Source organism: Giraffa tippelskirchi, chromosome 4 (genome assembly GCF_054371585.1).
Source record: "Giraffa tippelskirchi isolate mGirTip1 chromosome 4, T2T-mGirTip1v1.2.pri, whole genome shotgun sequence".
NCBI lineage: Eukaryota > Metazoa > Chordata > Mammalia > Artiodactyla > Giraffidae > Giraffa > Giraffa tippelskirchi.
The window spans coordinates 105,146,762-105,172,048 of NC_137278.1; the positions used below are offsets into that span (position 1 = coordinate 105,146,762).

Here is a 25,287-nt window from a genome sequence, read left to right on the forward strand (position 1 = left end):
GAGAAAAAATGAAATTGATCTGGTCAAGAGCAAGCTGAGTAATACACAGATACCAATTGAATATGCTACTGGAAATACATGAGAACGTTGGCTTCTACATGATATTTTCAAGAGCCAGATTAGCAGGACCAGTTTTTGTTTGCTTATTATGGCTTTTTAGAAAAAAGATGTTCAGTTGAAGGAAATGAAATATACATACATACATATAAATATATATACATATTTATATATCTCCCTGCTTCCTCAACACCAACTGCCAACAACCAAAAAAAGGAAGAAAAAAAAAAAGAATGACTGACAAATACAATGAATTATGGGCCCAAACACAGAAAGATTCTGAAAATGTATGAAAGTATTTACAGAACCTCTGTGGGACACAGAAATCTATAAAAATGAAAGGCACATATATAAAGAGACTGCTTTATTTGGATTAATGGAATCTGGAGGAATGATGAGTTACATCGCTGAATCCTTCTCTACATGGAAGATCAGAAAACAAATTCAGGCCTGAAAGAGAAGACATGCAAACTCCCAGTTTTTGAAGGAAACAGAGGAAAGAAATAGTGGGGTGGGAAAGAAATGTATATGGCAATCGGCTTAGCAACCATTAATTGAGACAGCTGGTGAGAAACAATTAAATGCTAAATCGCCACAACAAGTACCTTCACTATGCAAGGTTGAACTATGAATCACACAGCTCTCTGGAAAATTTTGAAATGTGACGCTGCCGCAGAAATATACCCCTAAACAGATGGAACCACTGATTTGATTAGAACCAGGTCTGAAATAACAGCAACACAAAAGTAAACTACTGTTTCAGTCTATTCACCATGATGGCTCTTAAGTTATAATCTATTAGCAACTACTTCTGCTAGATAGGACCACCCCTTTCAAATATAAGTGAAATTTAAATATACACCAGCCTGAAATCCATCAGTTCAGTTCAGTCATTCAGTCATGTCCGACTCTTTGCGACCTCATGGACTTCAGCATGCCAGGCTTCCCTGTCCATCACCAACACCTGGAGCCTACTCAACTCATGTCCATTGCGTCGGTGATGCCATCCAACCATCTCATCCTCTGTTGTTCCCTTCTCCTCCCGCCTTCAATCCTTCCCAGCATCAGGGTCTTTTCCAATGAGTTGGTTCTTTGCATCAGTCAGCCAAAGTATTGGAGTTTCAGCTTTAGTATCAGTCCTTCCAATGAATGTTCAGGACTGATTTCGTTTAGGAAAGATAGGTTTGATCTCTTCAAAGGGACTCTCAAGAGTCTTCTCCAACACCACACTTCAAAAACATCAATTTTTCAGCTCTCAGCTTTTTTTATAGTCCAACTCTCACATCCATACATGACTACTGAAAAAACCATAGCTTTGAGTAGATGGACCTTTGTTGGTAAAGTAATGTCTCTGTTTTTTAAAATGCTGTCTAGTTTGGTCATAGCTTTTCTTCCAAGGAGCAAGCATCTTTTAGTTTCATGGCTGCAGTCACCATCTGCAGTGATTTTGGAGCTCCCCAAAATAAAGTCTGTCACTGTTTCCACTGTTTCCCCATCTATTTGCCATGAAGTGATGGGACCAGATGCCATGATCTTAGTTTTCTGAATGTTGAGTTTTAAGCCAACCTTTTCACTCTCCTCTTTCACTTTCATCAAGAAGCCCTTTTGTTCATTGCTTTCTGCCATAAGGGTGGTGTCATCTGCATATCTGCGGTTATTGATATTTCTCCTGGCAATCTTGATTCCAGCTTGTGATTCATCCAGCCTGGCATTTTGCATGATGTACTCTGCATATAAGTTAAATAAGGAGGATGACAATATACAGCCCTGACGTACTCCTTTCCTGATTTGGAACCAGACTGTTGTTCCATGTCCAGTTCTAACTGTTTCTTCTTGACCTGCATACAGATTTCTCAAGAGGCAGGTCAGGTGGTCTGGTATTCCCATCTCTTTAAGATTTTTCCACAGTTTATTGTGATTCACACAGTCAAAAGCTTTGGTGTAGTCAATAAAGCAAAAGTAGATGTTTTTCTGAATTCTCTTGCTTTTTCAATGATCCAATGAGTGTTGGCAATTTGATCTCTGGTTCCTCTGCCTTTTCTAAAACCAATTTGAACATCTGGAAGTTCACGGTTCATGTACTGTTGAAGCCTGGCTTGGAGAATTTTGAGCATTACTTGGCTTGCATGTGAGATGAGTGCAATTGTGTGGTAGTTTGAACTGGCATTGCCTTTCTTTGGGATTGGAATGAAAACTGACCTTTTCTAGTCCTGTGGCCACTGCTGAGTTTTCCAAATTTGCTGGCATATTGAGTGTGGCACTTTCACAGCATCATCTTTTAGGATTTGAAATAGCTCAACTGGAATTCCATCACCTCCACTAGCTTTGTTTGTTGTGATGCTTCCTAAAGCCCACTTGACTTAGCATTCCAGGATCTGGCTCTGAAAGCCATAGAGCTATAGAAAAGTACCATAGGAAAGATAGTTAAGAATAACAACAGAAGAACTACATCAAGCAAAAAATTCAAATATTCTCATCGTGTGATTTCTAAGAATGAAAACAGACATGTGGTTTCTTTTGAAGCAAGACTTTAAAGAAAACACACAAAAAGAGTAAAAGAGATAAAGCAGCAAAAGGAATGAAAGTGATCTGGCATTACAAGAAAGAAAGCCATATTACAGTAAAAATTACAGACATAGGGACAAACATATTCAGGAATGATGTGGAGAATAATCTTGAGATAACTGAGATAAATGAAATGGAAAAAAAACACAGAAAATTGTAATGTAAACAAGAGACATTCAGCATGTTTGTGTATTGGTATATGTGTGTATGTGTGCACTTAATGTTTATGAAGAAGAAAGCAAATGAAAAAAAAATTGAATATATAGAAAGAGTAAACTCTCTTACAGTAAAGATGTGAATATGCAGATTGAAATAGTACCCTGTGCTTAAGGAAAAAACTTACACCCAAATATTAAGACATATTTGGGTGAAAACCTTGGGCTTTAAAAATTATACAGGTTACCTAGAAAGTGGAAAATTCAGACTGGCTCACATTTCTATAAGCAAAGAATATTTCACTGGATAAAATACAAAGCACCCTTTGACTGCAAAAAAATGGTGGTATGTCTTGAATCCCCATGAATGTGGAACAAAGGAAACAAGAAAATGAAGGTTGCAAAATAGAAGGCAAATCTTTAAACCAAGAAAACTTAAACATAATTCAACAATTAAAAATCCAGAAGGGACATACGAGTTAGTAGAAAATATGAGTCTCATGATTTTCTCGTTTTTCCTTATCAGGGATTCAATGGCTAAAGATTTAACTATGGATAAATCCATAGAAAAAATTATTTTAATATAGTTTAGTGGGGATGAATTCCTTCTGAAAGAAAAGAGTAGCAAGTGTAAGTTTATTTTTTAATTGTTTAATTTTTTTATTGATATATAGTTGATTTACAGTGTTGTGCCAATCTCCCTGGAGGAAGTGCTCATTTTTAAAGTGTATTATATTTATGGAGTGTCCCAGCTTTCTGTCATTTTTCTAAAACTCAATAAATTCCTTTAAAGATTTTGTCGCTTTCTCATATTTTCACCTACATTTTTACTTTTTAATATTGATATATGATTCTTACAAAAATTATTATTGTATAATAATTGTACATTAAATAATAATGATAATGACTTTCATTAAATTAAGATTTCAGAATTATCTTCTCATAAAAGTGGTTCTCTTACTGGAGAAATATTTCTAATTTTTACAATTGTATATCACTTTGAATTTCAATAATGTTGAACTATATGTGATCATTTTAGCAAAATAGAAAACATTTAAAATATATTATTCTTGTAAAAATATATGTAATAGTATTTTAAAATAATATATATATATATATATGTATGTATGTATATGTTTGCTGTGAATTAGCTAACAGTTTTTGGTATTGTTTGTGTTTTCATTGATGCTTCAAGTTTTAAAAATTACTTCCTATAAGTGGTCATGAAGGGTCAATTTTCAGAGGATAAGCAAGGACTTAACTATAGGACTATTAAAATTAATGAGTGTCATTGTTAGAACACAGTAAATCTATACCGTTAATATCCTCTAATTGCTAATTATCATTAAGGGGTTAGAACATTATTATCAGTACTTTTCCCAAGTTTTTTTTTTTTTTTTTAAACATCATCAACATTAAAGAAAATCAAGGAAAGGCTAAGGTCATATATTTCTGAGTTGGAGATCTAGATTAATTAAATATTTCTATGTAAATACCATATATTCAGGACTTTTTGTGACACGGAAATTTTAGCTAAAATTTAGACAAAAGAGAACAATGTAGCTATTCTGTGCATGCTGAGTTGACTTCAGTCATCTCGGATTCTGTCCAACCCCATGGACTGAAGCCTGCCAGGCTCCTCTGTCCATGGAATTTACCAGGCAAGAATAGTGAAGTGGGTTGCTGTGCCTTCCTCCAGTGGATCTTCCAGACTCAGGTATCAAAACCATATCTCTTAACATCTCCTGTGTTGTCAGGCAGGTTCTTTACCACTACCACCATCTGGGAAGTCTTTCATTGCCCTAACATCTGTCTCTGGAGGTTTTATAAATTGTCTGCAAATTAATGTCCCAAAGGACAAAGTTTTTCTGTTGTAATATATAGCTGTTCAGGCTGTTCAGTTCAGTCACTCAGTCGTCTCCGACTGTTTGCAACCCCATGGAGTGCAGCACACCAGGCCTCCCTGTCCATCACCAACTCCTGGAATTTACTCAAATTTATGTCCATTGAGTCGGTGATGCCATCCAACCGTCTCATCCTCTGTCATGCCCTTCTCCTCCTGCCTTCAATCTTTCCCAGCATCAGGGTCTTTTCAAATGAGTCAACTCTTTGCATCAGGTGGCCAAATGTTGGAGTTTCAAATTCAACATCAGTCCTTCCAATGAACACCCAGGACTGATCTCTTTTAGGATGGGCTGGTTGGGTCTCCTTGCAGTCCAAGGGACTCTCAAGAGTCTTCTCCAACACCACAGTTCAAAAGCATCAATTCTTCAGTGCTCAGCTTTCTTTATAGTCCAACTCTCACATCCATACATGACCACCAGAAAAACCATAGCCTTGACTAGACGGACATTTGTTGGCAAAGTAATGTCTCTGCTTTTTAATATGCTGACTAGGTTGGTCATAACTTTTCCCCAAAGGAGTAAGCATCTTTTAATTTCATGGCTGCAGTCACCATCTGCAGTGATTTTGGAGCCCCCAAAAAAGTAAAGTGAGCCACTGTTTCCACTGTTTCTCCATCTATTTGCCATGAAGTGATGGGACCGGAGGCCGTGATCTTTGTTTTCTGAATGTGGAGCTTTAAGCCAAATTTTTCACTCTCCTCTTTCACGATCATCAAGAGGCCCTTTAGTTCTTCTTCACTTTCTGCCATAGGGGTGGTGTCATCTGCATATCTGAGGTTATTGATACTTTTCCCAGCAATCTTGATTCTAGCCTGTGCTTCTTTCAGCCCAGAGTTTCTCATGATGTACTCTGCATATAAGTTAAATAAGCACGGTGACAATATAAAACCTTGATGTACTCCTTTTCCTATTTGGAACCAGTCTGTTGTTCCATGTCCAGTTCTAACTGTTGCTTCCTGACCTCATACAGATTTCTCAAGAGACAGGTCAGGTGGTCTGGTATTCCATCTCTTTCAGAATTTTTCACAGTTTATTGTGTAGACTCCGGGAGTTGGTGATGGACAGAGAGGCCTGGCGTGCTGCAATTCATGGGGTCGCAAAGAGTCGGACACGACTGAGCGACTGAACTGAACTTAACTGACACAGTCAAAGGCATAGTCAATAAAGCAAAAATAGATGTTTTCCTGGAACTCTCTTGCTTTTTCAATGATCCAACAAATGTTGACAATTTGATCTCTCGTTCCACTGACTTTCCAGTTTGAACATCTGGAAGTTCATGGTCCACATATTGTTGAAGCCTGACTTGGAGAATTTTGAGCATTACTTTGCTAGAGAGTGAGATGAGTGCAATTGTGTGGTAGTTTGAACATTCTTTCACATTGCCTTTCTTTGGGATTGGAATGAAAACTGACCTTTTCCAGTCCTGTGGCCACTGCTGAGTTTTCCAAATTTGCTGGCATATTGAGTGTAGCACTTTAACAGCATCATCTTTTAGAATTTGAAATAGCTCAACTGGAATTCCATAACCTTCACTAGTTTTGTTCGTACTGATGTTTCCTAAGGCCCACTTGACTTCGCATTCTAGGATGTCTGGCTCTAGGTGAGTGATCACCTAGATCTTTTTTGTACAGTTCTTCCATGTATTCTTGCCACCTCTTCTTAATATCTTCTGCTTCTATTAGGTCCATTCTATTTCTGTCCTTTATTGAGCCCATCTTTACAGGAAATGTTCCCTTGGTATCTTTAATTTTCTTGAAGAGATCTCTAGTCTTTCCCATTCTATTGTTTTCCTCTATTTCTTTGCACTGATCCCAGAAGAAGGCTTTCTTATCTCTCCTTGCTCTTCTTTCGAATTCTGCATTCAAATGGGTATATCTTACCTTTTCTCCTTTGCTTTTTGCTTCTCTTCTTTTCATAGCTATTTGCAAGGCCTCCTCAGACAGCCATTTTGCTTTTTTGCATTTCTTTTTTTGGGGATAGTCTTGCCCCCTGTCTCCTGTACAATGTCACGAACTTCCATCCATAGTTCATCAAGCTCTCTGTCTATCAGATCTAGTTGCTTAAATCTCGTTCTCACTTCCACTGTATAATCATATGGGATTTGATTTAGGTCATACTTGAATGATCTAGTGGTTTTCCCTACTTTCTTCTGTTTAAGTCTGAATTTGGCAATAAGGAGTTCATGATCTGAGCCACAGTCTACTCCCGGTCTTGTTTTTGCTGACTGTATAGAGCTTCTCCATCTTTGGCTGCAAAGAATATAATCAATCTGATTTCGGTGTTGACCATCTGGTGATGTCTATGTGTAGAGTCTTCTCATGTGTTGTTGGAAGAGGGTGTTGGCTATGACCTGTGCGTTCTCTTGGCAAAACTCTATTAGCCTTTGCCTTGCTTCATTCTGTACTCCAAAGCCAAATTTGCCTGTTATTCCAGGTATCTCTTGACTTCCTACTTTTGCATTCCAGTCCCCTATAATGAATAGGACATCTTTTTTGGTTGTTAGTTCTAGAAGGTCTTGTAAGTCTTCATAGAACCGTTCAACTTCAGCTTCTTCAGCATTGCTGGTCGGGACATAGACTTGGATTACCATGATATTGAATGTTTTGCCTTTGAAACGAACAGAGATTATTCTGTCGTTTTTGAGATTGCATCCAAGTACTGCATTTTGCATTCTTTTGTTGACTATGATGGCTACTCCATTTCTTCAAAGGGATTCCTGCCCACAGTAGTAGATCTAATAGTCATCTGAGTTAAATTCACCCATTCCAGTCCATTTTAATTTGCTGATTCCTAAAATGATGTTCATTCTTGCCATCTCCTGTTTGACTGCTTCCAACTTGCCTTGATTCATGGACCTAACATTCCAGGTTCCTATGCAATATTGCTCTTGACGCATCGGACCTTGCTTCCATTACCAGTCACATCCACAACTGGGTGTTGTTTTCACTTTGGCTCTCTTTATTCTTTCTGGAGTTATTTCTCCACTGATCTCTAGTAGCATATTGGGCACCTACCGATCTGGGGAGTTCATCTTTCAGTGTCCTATCTTTTTGCCTTTTCATACTGTTCATGAGGTTCTCAAGGTTTGCCATTCCCTTCTCCAGTAGACCACATTTTGTCAGAACTCTCTACCATGACCATCCATCTTGGGTGGCCCTACATGGCATGGCTCATAGTTTCACTGAGTTAGACAAGGTTTTGGTCCATGTGATATAGTCCATATACCTGATAGCTGTTTTCAAATTATTTCAATATGCTTTAATTCCGAGAATTGAATATGTCCTCAAATCTAAAATTCCTTTTGGTATAAATTCTCAAATAAATTGATTGCCTTGTTTCTTTATACTGTTAATACTCTTCATTCTCATTGACTCTTGTACTCCTTGTGGCTCAGCAAGTTTATTTAGCTTTGTCCTTTCTTCAAATTATCATTTAGCATTTTTATGATTGAGACCAATTATCAAAAATCTCGCTAACATTCCTGCTTCCCTAAGTTGTGATTTCAAGGGGCCGCAACTATCTAACTATTTTTTTCCAAGATATTAATCCTTTTTTCTATATAATGAATTATATAGTAGAAATCCCTTTTCTATCTCATTGGTAATAAAAGGTATTTTTACCTTCCGCATTTCGTCTGCAATGGCATTGAGTGGCTCTTACCTTTAATTTGGGATAGGGTATAATGTTATGAGAGGCAGGAAAATATCACTTTAAATCATAAAGAATTAGGTTAGATATTTCATTTCTCCATAAGTAAAAATGAGTATCTTTTACTAAGATTAGAGGAGAAAATGCATAACAGGAACAGAACTTGTGTCCTTCTCACTCCCTTTTCTCTCATTCACTATTGTTGCTTGAAATGGTTTCCTTGACATGCTAGAAGCAGTAATGATTGAATTTAAGAGAAATGTGGATGACTGTTATCATTGCCAAATGAAAAGATTTTTTTCCTTTGATGTAACAGAAAACATGTAAAGAAAAACAAAATGCTTGTCACATGTTGTACAGTCTACATAAGTCAAGTGACAGGACATTTCTCTAGCTGACAGCTAAGTGAATCACCTCATTTTCATTGTTTAAATGGTGTTGACCAACATGCTGCCAGCCTGGCTTCCCCCTTCTGATTTAAATACATGTTTCAGACGCCTTTGGAGGGTCGTGATACTCTCGGATTTATGGGGCACTTGTACGTGGGGTTCTCATCACTGTATAGCAACCCTGTTGTTTTTGTGATAGAGCCTGTTTGACTGTTTTTGGATTTATGATGGAAATAATTCAGAACAGAGTAATAATTTTCCCTTGGCAATTACACTACCATTTGGTACTTTGTCCCTAAGGGGAAAATAAATGTGCTGGGATCTATCCATGAATTTAGTGGCTCATTGTAAGAAACAAATCAAGGTCAGAATACAAATGCAGGACAAGTGATTGTTGAATTGGGTTCTAGTTCTTCAGCCTGAAGGCTTTCCACGTTTGTGTGTGACACTTTATGGTGAACAAACTACTCTTCTATTTCTCCTCCTTTAATCCTCACAATGACCCTGGAAGGTAAAAAATACTGTTGCTCCCATTTGTTAAGAACGAAACTGAGAATGAATATGTTGCCTTCCTTGAAGTTCGCTATTCAGCAAATATTTTTAAGCAATTTGCAATGTGAAGGTTTTATGATGTACACTGGGGCTACACAGATAAATAAAACTTAGTTCTTACTTCAGTTATTTTTTTAAGTATTTATTACGAAGAATTTCAAATGTATATAAAAACCACTATAGCTATGTATCAAAGCCCCTATATACATTGCTCTGTATTAGCAATTATTAACTCATCAGTCTTGCTTCATCTATGTTCCCAACCAAACTTTCATACTATTTTGAAGTCTAGGCATCAAATCATTTTCTCAAAATAATTTTCACTATGTATATCTTAAAAAATGACATTATTAAACATAATGACCTAAAATTAGTACTTCCTCTATAATATCAAATATTCAGGGGGAGTTCCTAGGTGTTGGGATCCAGAGTTTTCACTGCCATGAGCTGGTTTCAATCCCTGCTAGGGGAATTGAGATTCTTCAAGCTGCTCGGTAAAACCAAATAAAAATTCAAATATTCAGAAAGTGTTCAAATTTCCAGTTGTGTCATAAATGCTATATTTTTTTTTAGTTTGTATGAATTAAGATCCAAATAATATTACTATGCTGTGGTTGGTTGATATTTTTAAATCTCTTTTAAACTATTGATTTTCTTCTTCACCTTAAAAAAATATTTGATAAAGCATGAGGTTGTTTGTCCTATATGATTTCCGACAGTGTGGATTTTGGTGATTGCGTCCCTACTCTGCATTTTTATATGATCCTCTGTGTTCTCTATCACTTATAAATTGGTAATCAAACTAGAAGCTTGATTTAAGGCCTTTTAGCAAGTTAGCTTCAGAGTTGACTCTATATGAACACATAAAATAAAGAGTAGTCTCTTTTTTTGTGACTTGCAGCTCTAATAAGTCACTAGAACTTGCAAATGGCGATCCATTCTTTTCTTTTCTGATTATAAAAGAAATAGCTTTTCAAGGAGAAACTTGCTCTCCGCTCTCCTTTACTATTTGGTGACCCAGTGATACAGTTCTTAAGAAAAGACAGGGGAAATGCCTGATCGTTTTCCTGCATATTTTGGCATAAAAAATAATGAGCCAATTCTCTGGCATAATGAGCCAGTTCTCTCCATAGTGACCAATTATTTTGTTTTGTTTTGCTTTAGTTGAGTACCATTTTGACCTCTGGATTTAAGTATATTTGATGAGTTTAAATCCATTGCAGTTTTTTATTCTTTTTGATACTCAAAATGTCTAACTTTGGCCAGGAGCTTCTTCAAGTTGGCTGCAGAGCGTGGATTAAATGGGATGCTATTACTTCACTCTTGTTGCAGTCCTTTTAGATTTCACGGAGAGTTCACTTTTGGTTCCTCTTCTAAAAAGCCTCCCTACTGAGTCATCACTCTTTTGCATGGCTTGATTACACTCTCAAAAGCATTCCCCCCCCCCCCCAATACATCCACTTTTTGGACTATATCTTCTTGCTTAATTTTGTATCAGTCTAAAAGTTAGACCTCAGCAGTCTACCTAGAAAATGACATAAGGAGTTGTAGGGGCCACATGTGTGTAGCAGTACCTCTGTGCACACCCTGGGGGTGGGGTTGCCTTGATTTTGAGTTTTCTTGTTGAGGTTTTGAAATGAGGTGGACTATCCAAGCAGTGCCCTACAGTCCTGTCCAGAAAGCAGTTTTTCCCATGCTTTGTAGGCTAGTATTCTAGTCCTTCTTTCTTCTCAATCTGAATTAAGAACCCCAAATCACTTTCCACAGCCTTAACTTGTCCTTTTCCCAGAAGACTTTGATATGGAAAATATCTTCTGTTATTTGAAACTTTTCGTCTTGTTTAAATTAAAGCTCATAATTTTATGCGATTATCTCTCTCTTTCTTTTTTAGACCATATTCTAGTACTCTGTTGTTTTTACCTCTATCAATAATATTTCTGAAAGCAAAGTGTTATTGCAATGCATGATCTTCATGATAGGTATGTTGCTGCTAACTAGAGTTAATCTCTTCAGGCCAATGTCTGAACTGTGGGTGTTCCTTGACTTGTAGAGATTAGACATGAAAGGGACCCAGGGAATGAGGGGCAGTGATGAATAAAGTGATTTTGGCAGAAGAGGCCCAAATGACCAAAATCTAAAAGATATATCTACAATGAGTCCACTAAGCTCCCATTTCAAAGTCACAGTCATGTACCAAGCCAGTCTCTCTTTCCACATCAGTTCTCATGTTGTGTTTTTCTCAAGGCTCCCAGAGATGATTCCCACTTGATTTCCCCCATATTCTGATACTCAATTTTTTAGCTAGAAGGTGGAAAAAGGAATAAAAAGTTATATTTTAGGCCTTTCAGAATAGTGGTTAAGAATATCACAGGCTCGGAGTGCAAGATTGGATCCAAATAACAGCACTACCCTTATTTGCAATATGACCCTGGAGAGATTATGTAACTTTTTTGAGCCTCTGTTTTGATCCCTAGGTTGAGGATATTAATGGTACTCACCTCAGAAGATTGTCATGAGGATAACGTTATGTATGTGTAGCACTTGGCATAGGGACTAGCGCATTGGGAGTGGTGACTCAGTACGGGCCACCACAGTGACTCACTGGATTTTTCCTTTGTCTGAGATCAGTTGCTGATGGATGAAGCCTGAAAACATGAACTCAGATTAACCAAGAACCATAATATTTTATAACTTGTAGCATGAGAATTCTAATTTGGGTGTTTCACCCAAGGAAAATCATCCAGGCCATGTAAAAACGTTGTGCCCAAAGATGTCCATAGTTCTGTTACTTGAGACGTGAAACATGTTTATACCCAAAATACACAACAATGGTGAGCTTCACTTATCTTCCCAATAGAATATTCTTGAAGTAATCTGAAAGTAATTATGAGGAATTCCCAAAAGCATGGAAAATAACTTTAAGTTAAATATATAAACTTACATATAGTGTAATAAAATCTATATAAAAAGCAAAATGTTGACATAAATTTTAGACAAGAGGGGATATACTGAGTTATTTTTGGGTACCTTCATTTAAGAGATATTTTTATCTTTCTTAGTTTCCTATTATTCACACATTTTTCTAAAAAAGCAGCCAGGTAGGAAGTTAGAAGCTCCACTGATCTATGGACCTTTCAGTTCGGTTCAGTTCAGTCACTCAGTCTTGACCGACTCTTTGCAGCCCCATGAATCACAGCACGCCAGGCCTCCCTGTCCATCACCAACTCCCGGAGTCTACCCAAATCCATGTCCATCGAGTCGGTGATGACATCCAGCCATCTCATTCTCTGTCATCCCCTCATCCCCTTCTCCTCCTGCGCCCAATCCTTACCAGCATTAGGGTCTTTTCCAATGAGTCAACTCTTCGCATGAGGTGGCCAAGTATTGGAGTTTCAGCTTCAACATCAGTCCTTCCAGTGAACATCCAGGACTGATCTCCCCTAGGGTGGACTGGTGGGATCTTCTTGCAGTCCAAGGGACTCTGAAGAGTCTTCTCCAACAACACAGTTCAAAAGCATCAATTCTTCAGCACTCAGCTTTCTTCACAGTCCAACTCTCACATCCACACATGACCACTGGAAAAACCATAGCCTTGACTAGACGGACCTTTGTGGGCAGAGTAATGTCTCTGCTTTTCAATATGCTATCTAGGTTGGTCATAACCTTCCTTCCAAGGAGTAAGGGTCTTTTAATTTCATGGCTGCAATCACCAACTGCAGTGATTTTGGAGCCCAAAAAATAAAGTCTTGACACTGTTTGCACTGTTTTCCCATCTATTTCCCATGAGGTGATGGGATCAGATACTGTGATCCTAGTTTTCTGAATGTTGAGCTTTAAGCCAAATTTTTCACTCTCCTCTTTCACTTTCATTAAGAGACTCTTTAGTTCTTCTTCAATTTCTTCCATAAGGGTGGTGTCATCTGCATATCTGAGGTTATTGATATTTCTCCTGGAAATCTTGATTCCAGCTTGTATTTCTTCCAGCCCAGCATTTCTCATGATGTACTCTGCATATAAGTTAAATAAGCAGGGTGACAATATACAGCCTTGACGTACTCCTTTTCCTATTTGGAAACAGTCTGTTGTTCCATGTCCAGTTCTAACTGTTGCTTCCTGACCTCATACAGGTTTCTCAAGAGACAGGTCAGATGGTCTGGTATTCCTATCTCTTTCAGAATTTTCCACAGTTTATTGTGATCCACACAGTCAAAGACTTTGGCATAGTCAATAAAGCAGAAATAGATGTTCTTGTAGAACTCTCTTGCTTTTTCGATTATCCAGTGGATGTTGGCAATTTGATCTCTGGTTCCTCTGCCTTTTCTAAAACCAGCTTGAACATCTGGAATTTCATGGTTCACGTATTGCTGAAGCCTGGCTTGGAGAATTTTGTGCATTACTTTAGTAGTGTGTGAGATGAGTGCTATTGTGCTGTAGTTTGAGCATTCTTTGGCATTGCCTTTCTGATTGGAATGAAAACTGACCTTTTCCAGTCCTGTGGCCACTGCTGAGTTTTCCAGATTTGCTGGCATATTGAGTGCAGCACTTTCACAGCATTATCTTTCAGGATTTGAAATAGCTCAACTGGAATTCCATCACCTCCACTAGCTTTGTTCGTAGTGATTCTTTCTAAGGCTCACTTTACTTCACATTCCAGGATGTCTAGTTGTAGGTGAGTGATCACACCATCGTGATTGTCTGAGTCGTGAAGATTTTTTTTGTACAGGTCTTCTGTGTATTCTTGCCACCTCTTCTTAATATCTTCTGCTTCTATTAGGTCCATACCATTTCTGTCCTTTATTGAGCCCATCTTTGCATGAAATGTTCCCTTGGTATCTCTACTTTTCTTGAAGAGATCTCTAGTCTTTCCCATTCTGTTGTTTTCCTCTATTTCTTTGCACTGATCACTGAAGAAGGCTTTCTTATCTCTCCTCGCTATTCTTTGGAACTCTGCATTCAGATTGGAATATCTTTCCTTTTCTCCTTTGCTTTTTGCTTCTCTTCTTTTCCCAGCTATTTGTAAGGCCTCCTCAGACAGCCATTTTGCTTTTTTGCATTTCTTTTCCATGGAGATGGTCTTGATCCCTGTCTCCTGTACAATGTCACAAACCTCTGTCCATAATTCATCAGGCACTCTGTCTATCAGATCTAGTCCCTTAAATCTATTTCTCACCTCCACTGTATAATCATAAGGAATTTGATTTAGGTCATACCTGAATGGTCTAGTGGTTTTCCCTACTTTCTTCAATTTAAGTCTGAATTTGGCAATAAGGAGTTCATGATCTGAGCCACAGTCCGCTCCCGGTCTTGTTTTGCTGACTGTATAGAGCTTCTCCATCTTTGGCTACAAAGAATATAATCAATCTGATTTTGGTGTTGGCCATCTGGTGATGTCCATGTGTGGAGTCTTCTCTTGTGTTGTTGGAAGGGGGTGTTTGCTATGACCAGTGGGTTCTCTTGGCAAAACTCTATTAGCCTTTGCCCTGCTTCATTCTGTACTCCAAGGCCAAGTTTGCCTGTTACTCCAGGTGTTTCCTAACTTCCTACTTTTGTATTCCAGTCCCTTATAATGAAAAGGACATCTTTTTTGGGTTTTAGTTCTAATAGGTCTTGTAGGTCTTCATAGAACCGTTCAAGTTCAGCTCCTTCAGTGTTACTGGTCGGGGCATAGACTTGGCTTACCGTGATATAGGATGGTTTGCCTTTGAAACGAACAGAGATCATTCTGTCGTTTTTGAGATTGCATCCAAGTACTGCATTTTGGACTCTTTTGTTGACCATGATGGCTACTCCATTTCTTCTAAGGGATTCCTGCCCACAGTAGTAGATATAATGGTCATCTGAGTTAAATTCACCCATTCCAGTCCATATTAATGATTTGATATCCTGATGTCAGTAAACTCAAACTCTGCAAAATCACGCTGTAATTTTTTATTCTTTACAGTCCCATGTGGCTCTGTCGAACACTGGAAAATTTCACTGCCTAGAAAAAAGGATTCCATACCAGCTTTAAGCATTGTATTAATATTTTCCATGGAAATTATAAGCTATGTGGGTAACTTTTTCTGGTGCTCTTTCAGGCTATTTTCTGTATTTAAATTCTGGAATAAACCTTCTAATTAACTCAAAGTGGAATATACAACTTCTTGTATATACAGTATATGTGTTTTTAAAATGTGTTCTTGTTTAAGTGAATTCTCAGTGACCTTCCCATATCATCTGATGCTGTTTTTAGCAAATTGAGCAGCAATAAAAAAAGCATGAATAAGCTTCTGGAATTTTTTTTCTTATACCTGCATAAGAAACTGTTTCTAAAACAAATCTCATTCATAACCTATCTTAAAAACAAAATAAAACATTATGTCTGTTTTCATGTCATCAGTTTCACTCACTAGATTATAAACCTCTCATGAATATAGTCCATATAGTAAGAGAGAGATCAACTGGAAAATCATATTTCACTTTCTCCTCTCTTGGAAGACCACACGGCATATTTGAGTTTGCTCTCTATTCCAGTCAGTGTCACCCTTTTAGAGCATAAATCAGATCATGCTATTTCCTAGCTCAAAAACTTGTGGTGGCTTCTCATCACCCATAGGAAAATGATCTGAAGCTCTTATTATTTATTAAAACTGTCATGGTTTAGTGCTACCAACCTCTGCAACCTCAGGCCTTCCTCTTTGTTTCAGGCTGATTCTGTTTCATCCACAGAGTCCTTCGTGTTATTTTCAAGATCCCAAGTTTGTGCCTGTCTCAGGACCTTGAACTTGCTGTTTCCTGGGTCAGAATTCCCCTCCTCCCAGATTTATGGAATCCATTCTCTCACTTCATACAGATATCCTCAGGGAGACCTTTCCCTAAACACCCTATTTAAATCATTTCCCCATAAATCTCCTTTCCCTAATATTGCTTACTTCCCCTTCATAGCACTGAGATTTTATTAAGTATTTATTTGTGCTTTGGTCTGGGATGTGCGAGGAGGGCATGACAACCCACTCCAGTATCCTTGCCTGGGAAATCCCATAGACAGAGGAGCCTGGCAGGCTACAGTCCACCGGGTCTCAAAGAGTCAGACATGCCTGAGCACAGCACAGCATCTGCAATATAAGTGCTGTGATTATGACATGCAAACAGATGTTCAAGGAAGAGAGAAAGAAAGCCTTTAACCCTATTCCAAAGTGGTATTTGGGGAGGGGACCTCATGCAGGGGAACCATGGGAGCTTCTTGTCAGCTGTGACTTTGAATTCCAACTCTGTCACTTATTAGTCAAATGAGCTTGGCAAGGTGCTTCTCTTCTACAAGTTTTAGCTATCTTAAAAAAGTGGTCTAGCGGTTAAGATTCCACACTTTCACTGAAGGGGGCACAGGGTTGAATCCCTAGTCAGGGAATGTAAATCCCACATCCTGCAAAGTGCAGCCAATATATATATACATATAGCGCTTCCCTGGTGGCTGAGTGGTAAAGAATCCGCCTACTAATGCAGGAGATGAGGGTTCAATCCCTGGGTCAGGAAGATCCCCTGGAGAAGGAAATGGCAACCCACTCCAGTATTCTTGCCTGGAAATCCCATGGACACAGGAGCCTGGTGGGCTACAGACCTTGAGATCGCAAAAGATTCACATGTGACTTAACTACTTGACAGTATGTATATGTATGTATACTAGACAATGTATATATGCATATATATGTGCATGTATACACATATAATATACATATATGTGTAGGTATACTTGACAATATATATATGTGTTTATACATATATGTTGTTGTTCAGTCGCTCAGTGAATGAATAATAACAATCTAAAAAATGGACATAACAGAACTGATCTTGAAGCTTTTAAGGACAATCAATTCAGTTCAGTTCAGTCGCTCAGTCGTGTCCGACTCTTTGCGACCCCATGAATCACAGCACGCCAGGCCTCCCTGTCCATCATCAACTCCCGGAGTTTACCCAAACCCATGTCCATCAAGTCAGTGATGCCATCCAACCATCTCATCCTCTGTCAGCCCCTTCTCCTCCTGCCCCCAATCCTTCCCAGCATTAGGGTCTTTTCCAATGAGTCAACTCTTCGCATGAGATGGCCAAAGTATTGGAGTTTCAGCTTCAACATCAGTCCTTCTGATGAACACCCAGGACTGATCTCCTTTAGGATGGACTGGTTGGATCTTCTTGCAGTCCAAGGGACTCTCAAGAGTCTTCTCCAACACCACAGTTCAAAAGCATCAATTCTTTGGTGCTCAGCTTTCTTCACCGTCCAACTCTCACATCCGTACATGACTACTGAAACAAACTTAGACTGTCATTCCATAACATATAGGTGAAGTGAAAATTGCTCAGTTGTGTCCAACTATTTGCAATCCCATGGATATGCAGTCCATGGAATTCTCAAGGCCAGAATACTGAAGTGGGTAGCCATTACCTTCTCCAGTGAACCTTCCCAACCCACGGATTGAACCCAGGTCTCTCACATTGGAGGCAGATTCTTTGCCATCTGAGCCACCAAGGGAATACAGTAATTCCTCAATATAGGATGTGTGTGTGTGCTCAGTCGCTCAGCCATGTCTGACTCTTGCAACCCCATGGGCAATAGCCTACCAGGCTCCTCTGTCCATGGAATTCTCCAGGCAAGAATACTGAAGTGGGTTGCCATTTCCTCCTCCAGGGCATCTTCCCGACCCAGGGATTGAATCCATGTTTCTTGCATTGGTGGGCAGATTTCTTACCACAGAGCCATCTGGGAAGCCCCCTCAATATAGGATAGCTTAGCTAAGTTGATAGTTTTCTAAAATGTAAAATGAACTAAATTAGTTGACTTTGACCATAAAGCTAAAGACTTTTTCACTTTTGGGAAAATAGCTAACATCTGTTGGCTTTTCCAACTAATGACCAAACATTGACTTTGCTTCTGAACATTACTGAGTGCCTAGAGGACCCACTATATTTACATAATGACTGATTTCTTGAGAAATTATGTTTGGAAATGAAGAAACAAGTGTGTGGAAAAGAAAGGATGGTTGTGTTTGTGGTGGTGGTGGTGGAACTATACAAGTTGCAAAAATTATTTTTGTATGTTTTATTTTTAATTATTAAGTATTTACTGAAGAAGGGACCTAGGAGATCATGTAGTTTGACCCTTGTCAGTTTACTGAACAGAAGAAAGATCCCTAATTCCTCTCTCTCAATTTATTTAAGTACCTGCTATGTAATAACACTTCTAGGAGAGTAGGAGTCATTTGCTAATCAGAAAGAACAGAGATGTTGTATAATACCTCTGCTTTCTCACTGGCTATAAGGCTGATTTACTTTATTATAGACTAGTTTATTCAAAGCTATTGGCTAGATAGCAATGGCTTTCATGTCTTCTATTATGTGTATCATCAGTAAACAAGATGAGCAAAAATACTCCAAAGATCACTCAGACAGAATTTTCTCTGGTATCATTTAATCTTAGAAAATGCTTAATTAAGAAATGGTAGCAATGTTTGTTTTAATATACTTACAAAGTGTTCTTGTTTTTAAGAACTGACATTATTGCCATGATTTAATTTAGTTTGAGTATGTTTATTGAGTGTCTATTTTGAACTAGATTCTGCATTAGGCTATGGGTATAAAAAGATGGGTAAAAAGCAGGTTTCATTTCTTTAGCGATCTAAGTTCAGTGAGTGAGAAAGGTAGTATTAGGATAAAATTCTGATTAATAACATGATACTTATTATGAATACGGGTGTTATCAAAGTGTATGTGAGATCATAAACTAAGTGCCTGAGTCAGTTTTGGAAGTGGGCTTTCCAGAAGAAAAGGAGCAGGAGGAGAAGGGGCCATGAAAACTCTTTTTGTGCAACTTTTCACATTCCTAATTTTGTGGGGCTACAAGCAAGTAAGCCGTCTCTTGGTATACTCTGGTATTGCCTTCAGAACCCCCACAGATACCAAAATCCTCAGATCCCTTATATAAAATGGCATAGTGTATATGTGTATCCTCAGTCACTCAGTCGTGTCTGACTCTTTGCAACTCCATGGACTATAGCCTGCCAGGCTCCTCTGTTCATGGGATTTCCCAGGCAAGAATCTTGGAGTGGGTTGCCATTTCCTCTTCCAGGGGATCTTCCTGACCCAGGGATCAAACCTGTGTCTCCTTCATTGGCAGGCAGGTTCTTTACCACTGTGCCAACTGGAAAGCCCAAGATGGCATACATAGTACTTGTATATAACCTATGCCCTTCCTCCAGGATACTTTAAATAATCTCCAGATTACTTATAATATCTAATACGGTGTAACTGCTTTGTTTATATTTGCCAGCATGCAGTGAATTCAAGTTTTGTTTTTTGGAATTTTGGAATTTTTTTTCTCAAATATTTTGATCCACAGTTGGTTGAATCCACTGATGCAGAACCTATAGGTGTGAAGGACCGACTGTAATTCCTTCTTGGCTCTGTGGACCACAGTTTGCCAATGCCTGAATCATATCTTTGTTTTCTCTAGGAACTGACCATGAGGACCTGTGGTTGGCACAGATACCTCCTCTGTGTAGTTCCCTCTTCATTCTGTGGTGCTCTGTGGACAAGTTGGGTTTTCAGTCTCCACCATAGGATCTTTCCACAAAGAGCACATAAAAGTCTTTCAATAATGAATAGCAAAGAATAGTAGATAGAATAGTAAGCTTCTTAATTAAGCATTTCAGTAATTGCTTCAAAAAATCTATGCCCTAAGGGACAGTTATAGTGTCTTCTGCATGTATGGTGAGATATGTAGTAGGCTATTTATTGTTTTTAAATGAATATTCAGTTAATGAAGACTGGAGTATGATGCTCTGAAAAGTCTGAAGGTTGTGCTTTTTACTTTTCGTTAAGTTTCAAGCACCCAGAAACCAATGGCTTTTAAGGAAAACTCATGGTAAAATAGGTTATGTGTGCAAGCCACCTATCACAGAAGATTTAAGAGTTAACATTCACAGGAATTCAAAAGTAGTTTTAGATCTTAGGTGAAAACAAAGCCAGCTAAGGTCAGTGCATTTTAACATCAGTTAATATAGTCTAATTTTAATGTACTTCCTTTATAAAATATCCTCTTGCATGCCTAAAGATATATCCCATTGCAAGCTCCAGTAATTAGAGAAGGAAGAGCAGAAGGTATGTGTGTGTTGGGAGAGACACAGGGATGGGAGGAAGAACTGTATAGGTGTATGCAGGCAATCTTTTATCCATTGTTTAAACTTCCCTCATTTGCCTCTCTTCCCCATAGTGATTTTTTAAAAGCTATTTATTTTAATTGGAGGATGATTGCTTTACAATGTTGTGGTGGTTTCAGCCATACATCAACATGGATCAGCCATAGGTTACACATGCCCCCCTCTCCCTGAACCTCCTTCCCACCTCCCACTCTGCCGCACTCCTCTAGGTCGTCACAGAGCACCAGGTTAAGCTCCCTGTGTTATACAGTAACGTCCCACTAGCTATGTATTTTACACATGGTAATGTGCATGTTTCAATGCTACTCTCTCAATTTGGCCCACTCTCCTTCCACTACTGTGTCCATAAGTCTGTTCTCTATATCTGCTTCTCCATTGTTGCCCTGCAAATAAGTTCATTAGTACCATCTTTCTAAATTGCATATATATATGCATCAATATACAGTATTTGTGTTTCTCTTTCTGACTTACTTCACTCTGTATAATAGGTTCCAGTTTCATCCACCTCATTAGAATTGACTCAAATGTGTTCCTTTTTATAGCTGAGTAATATTCCATTGTATATATGTACTACAATTTCCTTATCCATTTGTCTGCTGATGGACATCTAGGTTGCTTCCATGTCTGAGCTATTGTGAAAAGTGCTGCAATGAACATTAGGGTATATGTATCTTTTTCAATTATGGTTTCCTCAGCTTATATGCCCAGTAGTGGGATTATTGGGTCATATGGTAGATTTATTCCTAGTTTTTTAAGAAATCTCCATGCTGTTCTCCATAGTGGCTATATCAATTTACGTTCCCACCAACAATGCAAGAGGGTTCTCTTTTCTCCACACCCTCTCCGGTATTTATTTGTTTGTAGATTTTTTTGATGATGGCCATTCTGACTGGTGTGAGGTGATAACTCATTTTAGTTTTGATTTCCACTAATTATTACTGATATTGAGCATCTTTTCACATGTTTATCCCATTGTCTTGATTCCTAACCAATTTCTCATGCCAAGCCTCACCTCAATAGTAGAGAAGATAAATATCATCTACAGCTTCTTCCTAAAAGAGGAAAATAGAACACATGCACTATTCTTTAAAAATTTGCCCCCCCATCAGTAACATTTCCCTGTGATGATGCAAATTTAAGGAAACTGCATTCAGTGTCAGGACCCTAAGTGTGCTCCCTACTGGGCTGATTACTTTGAGCTAATGTAGTGTTCCATTCACTGGGATTCCACACACTTCTCCTATATTGATTGCATTATCAGTAGTACTAATCACACATATCATTACCAGCCAATTACACAAATGCATATCTAAACTAGGTAACTTATTCACCAACATTATCTCTTACAAGTCTTAATTTTGTAATGAAGTTGATTATCCTCTTACCCAATTGAGTATAGCTACATATTTTGAACTAGCAGGCTAAATGCAAGTTTATTGAATTATATAGTAGATAATTACTTACATATGTTTGTAACAGCACAAAATGAGGGCAATTTGAGGGTAGTCTGTTTCTTATTCTATTTAAAGACTGCATTAGAGAAGGTTAATTGCTTTAAAAAACAGACCCAAAGATATATTTGGATTAAGAAAAAAAGCAGTAAAAGTGTACTTCTGGCACACGTAACAGAATGGGGTATGAGAACTGTACTGGGGATGCAGTCACTCAGACACCCAGGTAGGTTTCTCACATGCTCGGTACAAGAGTTCCATTCAAGGTCACTCGAGAGATTCATTTTAGAGAAAAAGACATGGAGGACCTATGAAGATGTCTGTGGGCTGATCTTGACAGTGAGGAATGCTAATATTCTATAGGCTACAGTTTAGTCACATGACCACAACTAACTACCAAGGAAATGAGAATTATCCTTTATTCCAGGAAGTGGAAGAGGGGATGGATTTTGGTGCGCAGTTAGCAATTTTTGCCTTAAGGACTCAAAACATAACTTGCTCCATTTCTTGATTTAATGAATACTTCACTTGCCTTGGTCATTACTTAAATTTCTCTTAGGCTTGCTTTGCTCTAATTTTCTTACACTATGTCAAATGTCCTATAAAACCCAGATTCAAGCTCTGACTCTTAGAAGACTTGTACATATCAAACAGCTGAATAATGGGGGATATAAAAATGAAAAGGCATTTTTTTCCAAAATTTTAAGTAAACACATTATGCCCCTGTTGTGGTAATGATTTTTTTAAGCAGGCTAAAATATAGGTAAGTGGGTTAGAATAAAAGGGTTAGCTTCAAAACCTGAAAAGGATATCAGCTAGTTCAACCTTCTTATTTCGCAGATAAGGAATGTGAGGCGTGGCGAGATGGACGGGTCTGATTGCACAACGAGCACTCAGGCTTGCAGGCTCTTCCTCAGTTTCAGGCTCTCTTTTCCAGACCAAGTCTCTGTTCATAACATTATTTGTCATATTTTTTATCTGTAGTCATATTGCTCACAAAACATAAGTCATTTAAAGATGTCCATCCATTTATAAAGAAGAAATAATACACAATAAATTGTAACTGACAAAAGATAGTGTGTTTAAATTTGTGAGAAAATAGACCCAAACACTTTTCTTGATTTTCCAAACTCATCTGAAGGACCCTAATAAATTAGCTACTTACTAAATGTTCTTTTTTAAAAAATACATTATTTTTTCTTATTTCCTCAATAAAAGAATAATGGGTTCTAGATAAATCTTCTTCAACTGTAAAATTATCTAATCCATGGCATGCAGATTTTATAATTTTAGAAAGGCAGATTTATGATCACCATGCTAGTTAATATCTAGGATTAAAAGTTCCGGAAAAACAAATTATGAAATCTGAAATATTGGAAGCTGTGTTATTCTTAAGGAAGAAAACCACATCATTACTTTTACAACCCCTGTAGGCAAAATTTAACTGTTTTATTATGCTACATTAGCAAAAATATGAAGTTTTGCTTCTTATTTAATTACTATTGCTTTAGCCTAATTTCATGCTATTTTTGTAAGGATGTATAAAATAGAGAAACTGTACAAGAAAAGTGGCAAAATCTAGATGGAGTCTAAAGCATACAAACTTCAGGGAATTTTATGGAAATGTGGAAATTCAGGGTTGTTTTCACCATTCTTATTTATGTCAGGTGTTAGCTTTGGTTGATCTTATGCCAAGAGTGAATCAAAATCATTAGAGTGATGATGTATGTTCGTTTATTAAATCCAAAGAAAACTGAAGCAGGATCTTCAGAGTTGTTTTTTATTATGAACATTATAAACACAGCTGCAAGTTAATATTTGTGCATAGAGTAGTTTTTGCTTATCACATTAGTAAAGACTAAATAATCTGGCAAACTTGCTGGAAATGAAGATGAGAAGACTTTGCTCCCTCTCTGTCCACCTTCTACCAAACACAAATAAAAAAGTCCATCTAATTTTGTGATGCCACAAAAAATAATGATGTGAAATGTAAGTAAAGAAGATAACCAGGCTTTGCTTGCTTTCATATTTACCTGTCCCCTGTGTTAGAAGTCTATATTCAGTTGATTATTAATGTAAAAAATCAGCAAAATGCATAATGTCACCCTATGTATGCATCAGGGAGATTAAGGCTAAGACCATTTTTTAACGTACTCCATACTGCTTTTCATATTGCTTTGTGAGGATTTTCTATGCAGTCTACTGTAGTGTAGGGATATTCACTTCTTTTGGATCTCTTTTTGAATATACCCTCTTTAAAAGTGGGCTGCATGTGTTCAGACAGTTTTTAAAAGCTACTGTTTCGTATTTTCCAAAGAATCTGACATTGGTCCCCATGGTGACACAGCACCTATTGAAAATAATAAAGAGGAAGAGTCTATTTTTTAACATTTTTGTAATTTAAACTTTAAATCTAACTCTGCTCTTCTTCATGGATGCTATATTGATAGAATTGTTTTTAATAGGAAGTTTTGAAAAATGTTTGTATGGTAATGTAACAAATACAGTCAAAACTGGAAGTTGCTATTTTAATTTGATTATCCTTTTGAGGACAACCTGGATTAAATATCATTACACAGAACTACATGAAAAGTAAAACGAATGCATTGAGAACCAGAATTTCATTTCAGTAATTAATTATTTTCAATGACTTGTGACCTCTGAATGGTTTCCTTGAAGGAAAATACCTAGAGTTGATTTTATTCAAGTTCCACAATTCTTTCCTTTTTAAAAACATGCATGCTGATATTTTTGTGTTCATGCAAATTTTTAACTCTCTAACTCTGTATATATTAAGGGGCATTGGCATCCTAAGTAGGACTGTATTTAAAAAGTGAGTAATTTTATTCGTATAGTTCTGAGTATGGCTTCTTTATACTGTGATGAATCTTGCTTTCTGCCTTTTATTTGCATACATAAAATCTTCATTTTTGCCTCATCATGTATCTTTTCTGCATATAATTAACATTAAATTTTTTTGTGCAGAGCTGGGTATTTGCCTCAGAATATTCCCCTGGAGGTTATCAGATACCTGTCCGAGGAAAAGGATTTTCTTCCTTGGCATGCTGCCAGCAGAGCTCTTTATCCTCTAGATAAATTACTGGACCGCATGGAGAAATACAACATCTTCAATGTAAAAAGATACATTTTCTTCTTTCTTCTTTTCAGAAGATAAACTGTTTTCTCATTATCTACTATGTTCAACTTGATCCCAAGTTACTTTAGTTCCTTCTAATTTGTGTTATCATTTTTGTTCTGATTTTCTATATGACACTAATGACAAATTCTGAAGAAAGAAATGTAATACATGCTACTTTTTTGTTCTGGCCTAAAAGTGTCAGTTAAGCTTAAGTGCCTCAGAATTTAAGAACAAATAT

At 37.6% G+C, this 25,287-nt stretch overlaps 1 protein-coding gene across 1 annotated transcript in view; it reads left to right on the plus strand.

The window, feature by feature from the left end:
* The window catches only part of TRHDE (thyrotropin releasing hormone degrading enzyme), a 431,921-nt gene that overhangs the window by 363,466 nt on the left and 43,168 nt on the right, over window positions 1-25,287 (plus strand). The window contains exon 13 of the mRNA XM_081483982.1: window positions 24,896-25,043. Coding sequence (XP_081340108.1) covers window positions 24,896-25,043 — 148 coding nt within the window. The remainder of the gene's footprint in view (window positions 1-24,895; window positions 25,044-25,287) is intronic.